This window comes from Brachyhypopomus gauderio, chromosome 6 (genome assembly GCF_052324685.1).
Source record: "Brachyhypopomus gauderio isolate BG-103 chromosome 6, BGAUD_0.2, whole genome shotgun sequence".
Classification (NCBI taxonomy): Eukaryota; Metazoa; Chordata; class Actinopteri; order Gymnotiformes; family Hypopomidae; genus Brachyhypopomus; species Brachyhypopomus gauderio.
In genome coordinates, this window is record NC_135216.1 from 14,598,990 (window position 1) to 14,615,763 (window position 16,774).

General features: G+C 41.9%; 1 protein-coding gene across 3 annotated transcripts in view; it reads right to left on the bottom strand.

The window, feature by feature from the left end:
* csmd3b (CUB and Sushi multiple domains 3b) overlaps nucleotides 1–16,774 on the bottom strand; it is a 336,693-nt gene that overhangs the window by 95,753 nt on the left and 224,166 nt on the right. For all 3 annotated transcript variants that reach the window (XM_077009034.1, XM_077009033.1, XM_077009032.1), the window contains exons 22-26: nucleotides 8,502–8,671; nucleotides 7,884–8,040; nucleotides 5,741–5,932; nucleotides 1,271–1,397; nucleotides 222–424 (exon numbers count right to left, since the gene is read on the bottom strand). In XM_077009034.1, coding sequence (XP_076865149.1) covers nucleotides 222–424; nucleotides 1,271–1,397; nucleotides 5,741–5,932; nucleotides 7,884–8,040; nucleotides 8,502–8,671 — 849 coding nt within the window. The remainder of the gene's footprint in view (nucleotides 1–221; nucleotides 425–1,270; nucleotides 1,398–5,740; nucleotides 5,933–7,883; nucleotides 8,041–8,501; nucleotides 8,672–16,774) is intronic.

Sequence of the window (16,774 nt, forward strand, 5' to 3'; positions counted from 1 at the left end):
GCAATATGAACTGTCAGTCAAAATAACCCCACGGACCCCACCACGACGAAAACTATCAATTAGTGTGCAGAAACACTCTGATGGTGTCAGGCAGTTTAAGGGAATGAAGCCTGCTAATGGTATATCAGTACATATGAATTAAACAATAACCAAGGCCAGTGTTATTAAACCTGTCAATCAAAAGGGAACACTTCCAACACTATTGGAATGATGGGACTCACTGGAGAACTCAATGGCAAAGCCAGACTTGCTGATGTAGAAGTCGGTCTCAAACTGGATGGTGACAAGGTTGAGGGTGCTGTGGATACCCTCTGGCAGCAGAGAGCCGCTCACCTCCCTCAGAGACATATCATTCTCAGGAGGACCATCCCATACCTTCAAGATGTCATGGGAGGCCTCTGTATCAAAGGCCAGAAACTGCAAGCTGTTTTAAAAAAAGAGCAATGATTAGACAATGACTTTGCATGAATTATATGAAACTACCATTCGGTTCCACAAGCACATCTGTGAAGAACTATGTTTTGTACACATACTATGTACAGCATAAAGTTATTTGCAATCAAATGACCTATATCAAGTATCAAGCATTAAAATAGTACATATTAATGAACTATGCTACATCACACCAGACTTTCCTTTGTCTTTCCAAAACTTTTTTTTTGATCCAAAACTTCACACTTAGGAATTCAGAAAAAAACAAACAAAAAGAAACAATAACAAAAACATTGCCCAGACATGAAATAGAAGTGTTTTTGTATCAGCTACATTCACCCTGGGTGCATTGCGAGCTACTGTTGCAGAGTCTGCCTAAAATCTCAACTCTTTAACATAATTTTGCAAGCTTATCTAAAAGATATCAGTGGACAGATAAAGTCAGTGATTTCAGAAAGATATTTGCTGCCATGAGAGTTGAAAAAAGACGAATGATCTCGCGTTCAAGGTAGCAATGCTTTTGACTTTGTGCAGCTGGAATGATCAAATCTATATGAAGCATTTTAGGTCTTGTAATGACTTCAGCCAGTCAGGCATCAGTGCTGCCACACATGTGGAAAACAGAGATTTGTGAGTTAGACATAAACTGCATTCCTCATAGATAAGATATTGATGTTCATCGTTGTCCTATGAATGACATATAAATAGTTAAATAGCTCTTGTGTCAGACTGCAGCCATATATCCATTTCTGACTCTACCGGGATTGGTAGGGTATTGACTTGAGTGGTGTGGAGAGGTGGAGCATGTTTCCACATGGGAGAGGATGCTGATGTGCACCTGACGATGTTGCCTGAGTCCACCTCAATGACCCATGTGCAGCGCAGGTTGTTGTCATAGGGGAACGGGTAACCAGGTGACAGGATGCGTCCGGAGGACTCCCCTTTAAAACGCCCACCACACTCGGCTAGGAAAAGAGAAGGAGGAATGGCAGAAATAAAGAGAAAAGATAGAAAAAAACACAAGAGGGAAAGTGTGCGATAAGGCCTAAGAGATCAAACATCCTTTTTTTAAAGTCTCTCACATTCTGAAACTGTGCTCAACACCTCTAAAGTAATTAGGAATGGCTGGGAAACAAATAACACAATTATAGTGGCAGAATCCAAGGCAGCATGAATCATCCACCCTAATCAATACAGCTCCATGAGAGTACCTGCAGACTCCAGTCAGCGCTGCAGGCCCACGCCCACCCTCTCTTGCCCCCCTCTTTTCCTCAGTAATCCACTGGCCAGCTCATAGAAGGGCCACGTGATTGGGCTGCTGTGGGCATCAGCAATCAGTCAGTAAACAAACGAAGCGTGGACCCATGTTGATGTCTCCTGATAGAATCTGGAGACGCCACCATGACTTTCCTCCCCCTGCCATTACTGTGGAGCTTTGACGAGGGGCTTAATAGAAACCTCAATCTCTCCCTCACACCCTTTTAGTCCTGGTCTTGCTCTCTTTCTCCCTTCCACTTCCACATGATTCTAGGTGTAGGCCCTTCAGGACGCAGGCATCATTTGTTCATGCAACTCATATCAGACTTCTCTTTTAGTAAGCCTCATTTGCATAAGCCATCTACATGACAAACAATGGACACGCAGTTCAATGAAGCCTGAATCACAGGGTTCAGATCGCAACTTGATGAATCTGAACATTAGAGTAGTTTTTAGACACCCGGTCCTGAGCTGCCTCTCTCTAAACCAACACCCATCCACACTCATTGCTCATCACGGCAGCTGCTCAATCACACGTCAGCGCATTCTCACGAGTACTTAATCAACCTGATTGGCCACTCAGAGGCGTTGAGAATCTAGGCAACAGGCAGAGCTGATGGAGATCTCAGTTTGAGGCTTCGCCAGCCCCTTGCTTTCCTAAATTAATTATCACAGCATGACAGGTGGTGCCGTCTAAGGGTGTAGATGCTTACAGTGACCGGAGATCTGTGACCATAGATCTAGTGTAATCTCACTCCTTAACCTGTTTTGTTCCTCTTAGGAAATGGCCTGGCATGCCATGTTGGAGGCATGTTTGTTTTCACATCACTTCCTTTGAGCAAAGGAGTGATTTATAGCCATTTCCTTTGTCACATCCACACCTCATACCAGTTGACGTGGGAAAAAATAAGGATTAAATATTTCATCTGCAATAAAAAAGGTGGAGTGGGTGGGTGATATGTTTTCACACTGCTTTGCAAAAGGTCACACCAAATGACCCACATTTTTCTAAAGTCTAAGGAAATAAAATTCACCACACATTATTAAGCATCTATTATTAATGCTCAAAAATATTAGTCTGAAAACTTCAAGGTTGGTTGAGTGCACAATTTCTTCTGAGGCAGGAATACTGTACTTCATTTACATTAGTAAGAATACCCCTGGTACTGCCCCTTTTTTTCAAGAACATAATGTGGGCCAGAAACAAAAGTGTGTGGTGTGTGGTGTGTGTGTGTGTGTGTGTGTGTGTGTGTGTGTGTGTGTGTGTGTGCTGTCATCGGTTACATCTACGCCTAGGGAGGAGTTTTGGACGAGAGCTTTGTGGCTAATCGTTCCTCATTAAAACCAAATCTAACACTAAGCAAATCTGATCTTGGGTCAGTGGGCATACCAATATCTGGCTCTTCAGAGGCCAATTCCTACTAATTACCATCCATCAGGAAAAGAAGGATTATTAGTTACTGCTCATGGCTCTGTCTCAACCCAGTGTGCCTGGTGCAGTGAGGAATCGCCTCCATAGTCACTCACAGCTTCAATATCAGCACCAACACAGAGGTGAGTATTGAATCCTTATGAACAGACATGTCCACACTGGCTACTTCCACAAACACTACCCAATTATATAAATCTAGGACAATCTAAATAAAGATGTGGGGAATTTGACCCTTTTGATTTAAGACTGTTGGAGCTGCAGTGAGGTGCTTATATTGTAGACTACCAATGGTGTGAAAAATGTCATAGCTCGATACAGAAATGGGGAGGAGCTTATACTGTAGTGTCACCAATTAGAACAACACGCAGGATAAAATAGGGCAGTACTGTACTTGGAGGAGTGAACTTTCTGGTGGCCAATGGGGAAAATGTGAATTTTTACAAAATCTGAAGATACACTACCTACCTTGCTCAGTATATTAAGTAGAGGCATTAATAATGGAGGAACCAGTTTTACATTTCTCCTAGCTGTGTATGAGGCTTGGGGTCAATGTCATTTCACCTTTCATCAGTTTTCAGCTTAGTCCTATATAACACTTGGCCGCAAACTTTTAACATTTTTGTTCCATAAACTAAAAATGAAGGACCTTATTGTGTTTAGAATTTTGCGTGCATGTTTTAAAAGCAACAGGGTGATTATGTTACAATTCAGATGAATTTTGATGATTTTACAAAAGTTCTTTATCATTCAGTGGTTTATATATAAACAAAAGCATTGTATTTTGGTATAAAATACACCTTTCTAGTTAAATTAAAGAGTCAGGTTCACGATTTTAGTGGGATCCAGATGTCCAAAGCATTTGATGGTTATAAAAACTACACGGATACAAAAATGGATACAAATGCATTGATTTTTGCCTGAGACATTGTTAGTGATTGTTTTTTTACAAGGCTTTGGCCCAATTTATGCATAATTACTTCCATGTTTCCTCAGAAATTCACTCTAATCTGAGATGAATGTGTGTAACCATTTGCAGTTACTAGTAGTAGCAGCTGTAGCTAACACCAGTCACAGTTGTTGCTACAATTAATTATACTTTTCTGACCTATTCTTGATGATGGCAGGGTATGTGCAATAGAGTTGTTGGATTTGGGTATTTGGGTGCATAGCTTCACAACAATTAGCCACAATTTCAGCATTTGTGGTACCCTGAACAGTGTAGTCAATCACCATTCTGAGCAATTAACTGAAAAGAAACAACAATAAAGCTTCTACTGAAGATCCTCTAATGAAAACTCACATTTTGAGTATGTTGACAAGTCATAATATAAAAGTATTCGCCAAAGGTATTCGCTCACCTTCCTTGACTCACATATGAGCTTAAGTGACATTCCTATTCCTAATCCATAGGGTTCAATATTATGTTGGTCCACCCTTTGCAGCTAGAACAACTTCAACTTTTCTGGGAAGGCTGTCCACAAGTTTTAGGAGTGTGTTTATGGGGATTTTTGAAGCACATTTGTGAGTTCACATACTAATGTTAGACAAGAAGGCCTGGCCCTCAGTCTCCGCTCTAATTCATCCCAAAGGTGTTCCATCAGGTTGAGGTCAGGGCTCTGTGCAGGCCAGTCAAGTTCATCCACACCAGACTCTGCCATCCATGTCTTTATGGACCTTGCTTGGTGCACTGGTGTCACGCTGGAAGAGGAAGGGGCCAGCTCCAAACTGTTCCCACAAAGTTGGGAGCATGGAATTGTCCAAAATGTATTGGTATGCTGAAGCATTCAGAGTTCCTTTCACTGGAACTACGGGGCCAAGCCCAGCTCCTGAAAAACAACCCCACACCATAATCCCCCCTCCACCAACTTTAGACTTGGCACAATGCAGTCAGGAAATTTCATGACTGGATATGTTGCGCAGGTGGCATCCTATCACACTTCCATGCTGGAATTCATTGAGCTCCTGAGAGCGACCCATTCTTTTACAAAGGTGGTGCTTAATTTTATACACCTGTGGCCATGGAAGTGATTGGAATACCCAATTCCGATAATTTGGATAAGTGAGCGAAAACGTTTGGCAATATAGCATATATGATAAAAAATAAATAAAAAACAAATAAAAAAATATATAATAAAACATAAAAATGATAATGGATTGAAGATACAATTGTTGTATGTGCAGTAAATGTAAAAAAAAATCTGACATGTTTCCTAGTACAACTACACACATACGACACAACGACTCATGAGGAAATGTAGAAAAATCGGTGGAATTCTCTTTTAAGTTGATATTGCTTATTCATAAATAAGGCTGTTATTACACACAAAATATGTACAAAATATGTACAAATATGTGCTGTGTTCATTTTTTGTTATTTCAGGACATTAGGAGCATCTGCCTTCAGTGTCCAGCAATAGTCTGCCAACATGGATCCATTTTCCTTACATAAATTAAATTACCTTCTCTCCATAGAGCCACTTTTCCATACATAATGACATGAGAGTACACCGGATTAAAATCAAAACTAAAACAAACAAACCCCTCCCCTGAAAAACTATGGCTGCAAAACAATCTGTAAATGTATTCTAGTCCACCAGCAGCTGAGACACTGAGGCTTACCGATGCAGGAGGGCAGAGGGTTGTCCCAGGCACGTCTCTCTCCAGTCATACACTTGAGCACACCACTGCCGTGCAGAGTGTAGCCGGGGTTGCACCTGTAGGTGATGGTGCTGCCAGAGAAATGGCCTTGATCATTGACCTTGAAGCCAAACTGGGGAACGCCAGGATCCTCACAGTGAGACAGCTCAAAACCTAGAGAAGCAAAATTGAAGTTAAATCCCATTCACTACGCATCTGGCTTTAGGGCGTGATAGTGCTATCTTATATATGTATCTATAGATGCATATTGTTATATATCTGGATCATTCTAAAATACATATTTAAAATAGTGTAATTCTGTATTCCGCCACAAGAGGCCTCGGTCAAATCTACGGTATAACAGAAGATCTAATTCCACTGTTACACACCAAAAAATGAGATAGATCACCTATCAAGATCAATCTAGGGTGCCCTAGTTGGTGATCATTATTATAATAATGATCACTCAAATGTGTTGACATGTTACTTTGGCGCTGCATGACGCAAGAGCTCAAGAAGTCATTTAGTCAACCATTATGGGCAACGATTTGTGCTAAGATCTGACTGTGTTGTGCAGGCAGGGCCAATCCCTCGCTAAGCAGGCAGAACAATTAAGATTAAGTGCGTGGTTAATGGAGCAGCATCCAGAGCAGCCCTGATCCAGAGCAGGCCTCTCGCTGTGCAGCACATCCTATTAACGCTCATAATCATTACTCTTATCACACTCTCATTTTGTGACTATATTGCATATGCTCCGAAAAAACAACCAAAATGCGAGTGTTTTGGCTTACGTTTGACAGATTCAGTAATCATGCCGACTAACGATTCTTATTTACTGAGTTTTCTTATTTACAAAGATTTCCTTGTTGGTTGAACATGATAATTGACCCCTTAAAGCCACCTCACAACTGTGCCAAGAACTACACAGACTATGACCAACGAATCACAATGCTACATACAGAGCTGAGTAGCGATAACCATGACAACCTTCCTCATTGAATGTGCAGTAAGAGAAGCCCCAAACACTGCATTGTGCCACACAGCCTTGATTACAAGTCGATTACAGGTCTTTGTCTCAGGGCACTCTCCCAGGTAGCACGAAATGCTCCACTACATAAAAGAAGCCATTTTAATCCATTTTCACTCAGTCCCCTGTCCTCATTTGGTGGTTAAATTACAGCGTCTGGGTGAACGGTTGTGGCCTCACCTTCTCACAGCTCTCTCTGACCTTTATTATGCACTCAAATGGCTAATCCTGCAGGTGGAATGGAATGGCAGACAGACAGGGATTTAGTTGATTTTAAATGAGATAGCTCACCAGCAGGCTGATGCTTCCCCCCCCACTGGAACTAAAACCCTGCTGAATCCCATGCAGTGGACACAATAGTATTAAAGCCAGGCGAATGCAGGTTAGATGCTTGCTCAACTGCCTTTGTGTGGACGAAGGCAAGGTCAGTGAAGAGAGAAGTCTGTCCACTCATTCATAATCCCCCTGAGCTGGCTAAAGCTTCATGTGTTTCAAGTGTCCTCTTGATTTCTCTAACTTTCCTGTATGAGCTCTGTATACACTTCATGAAAAAAAAAAAGACGAAATTTCTTATTAACGGCACCACCCTAGTGGAAGCTCCTTCGTGTACTTCTTAAGACAAAGTCATATTTAAAACGTGCTCAAAAACATTTATTTCACTTACTTAATTTTTTGTAAACCTGCCTAATTTCACTGAAAACTGCAATTTTCTCACATATGCAGGATTCAAGCTAATACACACTCGATAGATCTGGGCCAGTGTTTATCAGATGTCTTAGAAAAAAATATATGGATCCAGGGTCAGGTCACTTCTGTCTATTAACATATTAGGCATGGCGTTCACTGTGTAAAGTGTAGTATACATTGCATATGTATCTATATAGCAATGCCTGCCCTGCCCTGTATGTAGTGCACTGATCTGAGAGTAAAAATGTATGCTACTACCTTTAGTTTACTAAATGTAAACTACCTCAAGAAACAGAAGCAAGCTTGTTTTGAGAAACAGGCCCAAGACTACATCAGTAGACCTCTTTGATTTTGGGAGTCGAGTCCAAGCTGATAGCAGCTGTGTGGAGCTCTGCACCATGAAAGACTTACTGGAGTAGACTAGTTTGAAGCCCTCTCCTGTGGCCTCAGCGTCTGAATAGAACTCCAGCCACAGATGGTTGGACGTGCTGATGAGTGTAAGGCCCAGCATGGAAGAACCAGTGAAGGCCCCTAGAACGTGGGCAGCGTTGTCTTTACCATCGTATATCTGCAAGGAGTAACACCAGGCTGATTGAGACAGCAGCACGAGAGCTGGAACAAACTGACAACCAAAAGAAAGTGGCTCTGAACCGGCCAACTCGACAGCCAAGTATATAATTTAGTTCAGAAACAGAAACACAATCCAGGAAGGTTTCAGAAAATAAAAAATGATAATGCTTTTTCACCCTTCAAATTGAAGACACTTTTAAAGGACTTCATTGACCGCCTACAGTATATTGCAATCATGTACACTGAGAAGGTAAGTATCTCCCGAGGTTGTTGTAGCTATCTAGTGCTAGTTCCAGGGGTGAAAACAATAAACATGGCAAGTCAATTTCTGGGTTATAGAGCACAAATATGTGTAGAGACGCATTATGCATGCTAATGATATGACAGCAGAGAATCGTCATATAAATGAATTTTTTTTTTTTTTTTGTGGCAAGTACTGTGCATGGAAAATGGAATTACCTTCAAGATATCCCCTTGGGCCAGATGGAAGGTTCTAGCAGATATGTTGATTCCTTTCCCAGCCTGCACCTGGATGCTGTAGATGCACTCATGGTTGTTGTCGTAGTTCATGGGGTAATTAGGTGACAATAGAATTCCCTCATTGTTGATGACAGATGAGCCACACTCAGCTAGAGATGAGGAATAAAAATATGAAACATTGGGAGGGAAATGCAGAATCACAGTAATTGAAATGCCAACTACCATCATAATATCAAGATATTCCATTACCCTGCCATTACATACGTCACATTCTATCCTAAAGGGCTACATGCATGCTTGTAAGTACACCACATGGACATTTCACAAAAGTAAAGGCTTGTTATGGAGGCTTACACAAGTCTGGTATTTTCAGACAGATTGGTCTGGACAGGGCAAATGTGTAGTGAGAATGGAACTGAAAGGCGAAATCGACTGAGACCTGGCGTTCAAAGCACTGGTTAGGAATTCAGGACCATCCAGAGGGATGCGGGCCCAACAGCGAACAACAGTAGTCAAAGACAGAGTTAATGGAACAACAGACAGTAAAAACAGACGTATTAATACCCATCATGCACGGGGGCAGGAGAGCGGTAGCATATGAAGCACCACAGTGAGGCTGATTTATTTAATGCCTCAGCACCATTTCCCTCTACACAGTGCCATGTTATGACGATATTACCAGTGTCATATTTTGAATAAATCACCGCTGTTACTACCTCCATTTAGTAAATTACCTATACACTCTCCTCACCAAGAGCTTAAGACATGATGTGAATTCGTACTGAGCCACACGCTTTCTGTGCACTCGCATTCCTCTTTGCCCTTCCGATCACTTTTATGTAGTCAGCGAAAAAGAACTCTTGGTTAGAGTAGTGCATGTTACCTCGTGGAGTCCATGCCCTGATGGGCGTGGGATTTAAAATAAGGCAGATTGTAACTTAAGATGTAGTGGAGAGGGGATAAGGAGTATAACATAAGTGCTACAATGTCTTAGCAGCTAGGTGCTTTAGTTAGGGTAGACAAAAAAAAAAAAAAAGAGAAACAGGCAACCTTGGAGGTCAGGCCTAGTGTGGAATAGGAGTTGAGTACTTCTTTGGTTTATGGCTGCTTGCCCCCTACACGCCCCAACAGAAATAATCTCCATCAGCCTAGCCTCCGCTTTCAGGCTTGATGCCCTTGTTGGTCCCTGATCTGGGATTACTCATATCTGGCCTGGCAGGAAGCTGAATCTGAACCCTGTGTATTGGAGAATGACAATGACACTCCAAACAGATTCTCTCTGTAATGAAGTGCATAAGCAAATAAAATGAGTCCCGTTCGCATTCGCTACTGCAACAAAAGCAAGCGCGAGGCCCCCTCCGACTGTCCGTAAGAACACTGGATCTGTCAGAGTGAAAAGTCGGCGTGTAACTTGGGCGGGAGCCTCTGGCTGCTGGAGAGAGGGCGATAACTACACAAACCTCTCTGCCATTAAAGGAATCCTTCAAGCATGGCAGAAAAGATTGGAGGAAAGTAAGCTTGCCTGCATGAGAGAAAGAGAGAGAGATGAGCCATGCTTCCATCATGAGTCCCAAAGGCACCATCATTACAGGGTTTAATCTCTGGTGTCCACCATGTTTGCACCCTAATGTATATGAATGAATGACTTGGAGAGGTCCTGACATGAACTATTGAACTATTCTGGGTTGGGTTATAATTTTCATACATACATACATACAATATTTAAAAAATGGAATTAGTCTATACTAAATGCTATCTAGGAATATTTCCTTATCTAGTTATTACCGATACAAAAATACGCAAGTCAAATTTTAGTTTTTGCAGTTTTAAGATGTGTTTATTAATTAAAACCTGTAAATTTGCTGAAACTGTGTTCTTTGTGTTGCTTAGAGTTGGCAACTCTTTTCATGTAGAAAACAGATTTCATTAAATAGTCACTTGATGGCATGAAAGGCCTATCTGATAAGAACTCATCCAAGCAAGGACAAACAGCTTTACTTTGCTTCATGGGAAAATGTCATTTGCGGGGCACAAAGAACTCGTCCCATGTGCTGACTGCCATGATTTCCCCTGCCTCCACATCAATGTGGTGATGCACTGCTCAAATGGCAATGGATCCATTTTGGAAACAGACACTACGCACAAGCATCTGCTGCTATCAGACAATGCCATTAGCAAACAGCCTGTAGTGAGCTATATGGTTAGGGTGCACGTACTTAGCTTTTAGAGAGCTGTGGGGTTAGGGTGGGTGTGGTTACTCTGTAGTATGTTGTTGTTGTTAGGGTGGATGTGGTTAGTCTGTAGTGAGCTGTGGGGTTAGGGTGGATGTGTTTACCCTTTAGTGTGATATTAAGGTTTTTTTTGGAATGCTGATGAATGAAACTGATGATTTGTCTAACACGCATCTGTATAAACAATAAACAACAGAAAAGTAAACATACTTTGGTAATACTAACTATAGTCAAAATTATTTTCCTGTACACACTAGCAGCCTGAGGTCAGTACGGATCTGTCTATTGTTCCTAAATTTTTTATCTGTGCCACTGGTCTGAAAACAACAAAACAAGGGGTTTTGCAGTCATTGTACGATAATGCTGTCAGATTCAGTTACAGAACACAATACTGTATAATCTGGAATATTTCGCATTTTAAAAATGTGGAAACCTTGAAAACAACTCCCTGGTTCTCATTTCATATACAGGATGGCATTCAGCTGCTGTCTACCAGGAAGGAGGCATATCTGCTGTGCACATTTATCAATGCACTATACACATCCAGCATCTCATTCTGTCCAGTAAAGCTGATGCACCTTAATGTACTGCATGCTATCGGCCATTTTCTTGTCCCTGGATTACCACAAGAGAAAAGATATCCTTTTCACCGTGTACTATAATTACCCTGTACGCAATTTATCATCGTGTCAGGATCCTGAAAGATACAGGTTACATTTCATTTTTCAAAGTCTACCATAAAGCCTTTCTTCTAGCAGCACTTTGAGGGTCAGAAGTGAGAGGTGCAGCTAGCCTGGCCACTCAGGAGACCTACACAGATCGATGGAGTTGTTACTAGCAACAATAAAAGTGGATCTTGCTCTTTAAGTCCTTACAACAATGTCTCCCTGTGCTACCTAAGGCTAGTGTTCGATCTACTGGCCTGTTTATTGTTCTATCTCGTACATTGTAATAAAACGTCTTCCATGCCACCATCTTTATTCGTTTGTTGAATGTTTTTATCTGTTTAAAAGTTGGTTTCAGATTCATCACTCATATTCCTGATTGTATTTAACAATGCCAATATAAATAGAAATATTTATTTCCTTAGTTTATCATTTCAAATACGCATTCATACACTTTTTCATTACTAGCACACTGATGATTATGATACTGATTTTTTATTATTAGTAGTAGTAGTAATTGGAGTTGCAGTAACAGTAGTATAATAGTAGTATTCTCATAATATAGTACTCTTATAATAGAGTATAGTAGTATTATCATAATAGAGTACTCTTGTAATATAGTATAATAGTTAGAGGTGTCAATTCCAGGTTCAGAGATTAAAAGTCCTCACCAGGATTTTGCTCAGGCTTCCTGGATTGTGTTGATTCCACTAATTTTACCTGGATTGCTAATAAATCTAGCAAGCTTGAGCAAAATCCTGGTGAGGACTTTTAATCTCTGAACCTGGAATTGACACCACTAATAATAGTAGTATTCTCATAATAGAGTACTCTTAAACTAGAGTATAATAGTAGTATTCACATAATAAAGTACTCTTATAATAGAGTACAATAGTAGTATTATCATAATAGAGTACTCTTAAACTAGAGTATAATAGTAGTATTCTCATAATAGAGTACTCCTATGATAGAGTATAATAGTAGTATTCATATCATAGAGTACTTTTGTAATATAGGTATAATAGTAGTATTCTCATAATAGAGTACTCTTATAATAGAGTATAATAGTAGTATTCTCATAATAGAGTACTCTTATACTAGAGCAGGGGTCGGCAACCTTTGGGACATGGAGTGCCAACTTTAACATTTCTAGTGCCACTATCAACAAATAAAATTGGAGGGGGGGTGTTGTTGCATGTTGCATACTGACAGTCACGCTGTCTACATTCTGAACAGGGCTCACTTTAGCCTAAATTACAGCACTTTTCAAACCTGGAACACAATGAAACATAAATTTTCGTCAGGTAAATGTTCCTTCCTCTGTTTTTGAGGGGCGTTTCTTTATACTACCACAAATCGATTCGGAGAACACTGCAAAGAATGTGATGTGGCAAGTATAAATGCCTCAGCCGTTCTCGCAGGTTCACGCGAGGTTTATGGAGTCGCGCGCTACGGTCACTCACGAAAGTATAATCCATAATAAATAATCCAGCCTTGATGCAGCTCATGGATTACGTCACACGCAGCGCCGTGCGGCCGTAGTGCCTGTAAATTTAAATTTTAATGGTCCAATGAAAGTAATTTAAAAACCAGGACATTTCCTCACTTAAAAAAAAAAAACCCGGGACAGGACGTGAAATACGGTCATGTCCCGGGAAATACAGACGTTTAGTCACCCTACTTTAAGAGAGTTTAAGAGAGCTCTACTTTAAGAGAGCTTTGCCATACCTAGCCATGGCACGTTTAATGGCTTCAGTTCTTCCGGCGGGGTCTTTATAGTTCTTGTCGTGTTTTGTCTCGAAATGCTTCTTAATGCTGAAAGTTCGGCACGCAACATTGTCATAGCACAGTGTACACACAGCAGGATCTTTGACATACACCAAACCATAGTCTTCCGTCCAGGGTTGAAATGCCCTCTCTTTGTTTTTTTTAACCAGAGGCTCTGTCATCTCTTGTAATACTATCAGGTAGGCTAACTGATATTGGCTAAATTTAGGCTAAATTTAAACAAGGGTCTGTGGCGGGAGCTGAGTGCAGAGCGTTGAGGAGCGATTTCGATTGGAGGATCGTGCTCTCTGTCTGAGATTTTTATTATTATTATTTTTTGCTGATGCTGGTCCAGCGTGTCATGTGCCAGTGATTATGCCTCGGCGTGCCAGCAGTGGCATGCGTGCCATAGGTTGCCAACCCCTGTATTAGAGTATAATAGTAGTATTCTCATAATAGATCTCTTTGAGCAGTACGTCCAGTAACCAAGCACCACTGAGTCAGACATGTGCAGTCAGGCAGGGCAGAATGGACCTGTTGAGTATTGATTCCTCTTTTTGTTAAAACCTTTATGCCAAGGGTTTTAACATGGCTTTATGCCATTCTGTTAAACTACTGTTATGCCTCGAGCCAGCACTAAAAGGGTATCGTGAGCCTCACAATGACTAGGCACTTCATCATGACAGTTTAGAATTTACTAGCATTCTTGTAAACATGTGAAACAATATGGATTGTGTTGGAAAAAACAAATCAATTTGGAACGACAGTAACACAAGCGAAATGTTGAAATTGTTTTATGATGGAATGTGATCTTTTGATCCATGCGAGACATGGAATGAACTCTAATGAATCTGCAATGCAGTTCTTTTAGGTCAAAAGCTAAAATTACCCAGACAGATAATCAGGCAAGCAGAATTCTAAGACATGATTTAAATTCCAAACACATCGTGCCTATTCACACAGCACTAGGGAAACAATGTGTGTATGTGTGTATTTTGTGTGTGTATGTGCCTGTTCTGGGGAGCAGGTGCGATAAGGTTTTCTAGAATCATACAGGGGCCATCGATACATACATACAACCCCCCCCCCCCCTCCCCCGCCCCCAACACACACACAGACACACACTCTCCCAAGCCCCCCTCTCACAGAGAGAGAGAGAGAGAGAGAGAGAGAGAGAGAGAGAGAGAGAGAGAGAGAGAGAGAGAGTATTATTCTTTCTCTCTCACAGTTAAAAAACTCAGAAATTCAGGAATGAATGGTATAAAGCACATGTCTGGATATCTGTACAAGAAGAGTACAAAGTTAAGAAGCTACCAAAGGCAGAATGAGACAGACTATCATTCATATCAGCCAGAGGAGAATAACAACCCCACATATGCATGACACAGTGGGGCATGTGATCAGTCATTTCTGCAGCTGTGTAGCACAGCTCTAGTGTTCTAGGAGTTCGATTCTTAGCTAAGACCCGTTGCACATCTGGATGCACTTGCGCCACAGATCCGGATGTACTGGTGTTTTCTCTCCTTGGTAAGGTTCTGGGTTTCTAAGTTACTACTTGCTTGTCTTAGTCAGTTTCAGTCTTCTCTCGTGTGATCATTACTAATTGATCAGTACAGCTGTACTTTTGGGTTAGCCTTAGGTATGAATTGTAGAGGCGGTGCTAAAATAAATTAAGCGTTAAAGAAGAAAGAAGGACCCACAAGCTATTCGTACCTGCCAAAGTGGACTTAGGAGACACAAGATGGTGGCATGCCAGACTGCAGCAACAAAAGCTGCTGTTTATTGGGACCGGCAGGAGTCTATGCTTGGATAAAAGCTAGCCCTCGCCTACCATCCATCCTGCTCCCCAATGTCTGCTCCCTGGACAACAAGCTAGACTACATCTGACAGCGCACCACCCAACGTGAGTTTAGAGACTAATGCATTTTGTTTTCACAGAAACGTGGCTCAGTGACAGAAAACCACCATGCAGCTTGATGCGCTTGCTTTGTTTTGTGCTGACAGAAATACAGCCATGTCTGGTAAAACTCGCGGAGGGGCCGTATGTGTCTACATCAACATGGGATGGTGCAAGAACTATTCTCCAAGCATTGCTCAACCCTGATGGAGCTCATGACTGCTACATTCAGACCTTCTTATCTACCAAAGGAATTCATCACAGTGCTCATAGGCGCATAGGTGTACCATACACCCGCCTTCCCCATCCCTCCTTCAACAACATGAAAGAGACTCTCAGTGTGCTCATGCTCAGAGAATCTATGGACACTTCCAGGACTCACATGACACATGACTCATGTAGCCGGGGTTCAGGCCGTCACCAATTACAGGACAACATGTCCTGCCTGTGGCAGTGATACCTCCCTTGCACACATGTTGAATCACTTCTACAGATGGTTTGAAGCACAGAATAACATTACGAAGAAAGACCACCCCTCCCAACGATCAGGTGCTGTGTCTGATGTTAGCCACAGTCTCTACACAGAGTCAGTCCACGGGGGGCCGGGGCTTGACCAGACAACCTTCATGGCCGAGTGCTCAGTGGACGTGTAGAACAGCGGGCGGATATTCTCACATATTCAGCATATCCCTGAACAGTACTGCCATCCATACATGCCTCAAGGCCACCATCATGGGCCCCATGCTGGAGAAGATGTCAGCGTCCTGCCTCAATGGCTGGAGTCCCGCTGTGCTCTCATCCATAATCGTGAAGTGCTCTGAGAAGAAACTCGTCACGAGGTACATCAAGACGCAGCTGCCCCCCCCTCCCCCACTGGACCTCTTACAGTTCACATATCATCCCAACGATTCAACATATCATGCGATTGCTACTACCGTTTATCTGGCGCTCCCCCACCGGGACAGAAGGGACACACAGACAGTTCAGCATTCGAGACCACTGTTCCCCAGCTTCTGATTGAAAACCTGAGCCTGCTGTGCCTGAAGACAGGAGAGCGAGATGGTGGTTGAGTTCAGGAAAGCACATGGTCAGTATTGATGGTTCCTCACAAAATTGTTATGAAAACCAAGTTCCTTGGTGTCTACCTAGCAGAGAACCTCTCCTGGACCCTCAATAGTGTGTGGGACTGGTGTGGGAATTGCTCTGTCTTGGACTGCAAGACCCTGTAGAGAATAGTGAGGACAGCCAGAAAGATCATCAGGGTCTTTCTCCCCTCCATCATCGACATTTACAACCCACAGTGCATCCACAAAGCTACCAGCTACCCCATTCCTCCTACTGCCTTGGAGAATTCAGGCCCTTACAGCCAGAGTGTCACAACAATTTCTTCCCCCATACCATCAGACTCCTCAACCCACAGACACTGACAACACATACTTAATCATTGCATTCCATTTAACAAAACTGTGTTCCATTTAACACTACTTTGTTCCATTTGACACCAATGTGTTCCATTTAACACTACTGTGTTCTTAAATAAGTGTACTAGCGCTTACTTCAGTAACTGCTGTATGCTGTAAGTGTGTCTTTGAAAAAATCACAATATGGTAATCTTTGTACATCTACCCACATGATGTCATGCATCTGTATTTCCATATTTACTGTCTATACATTGTTACGGGGAGGGAGGAG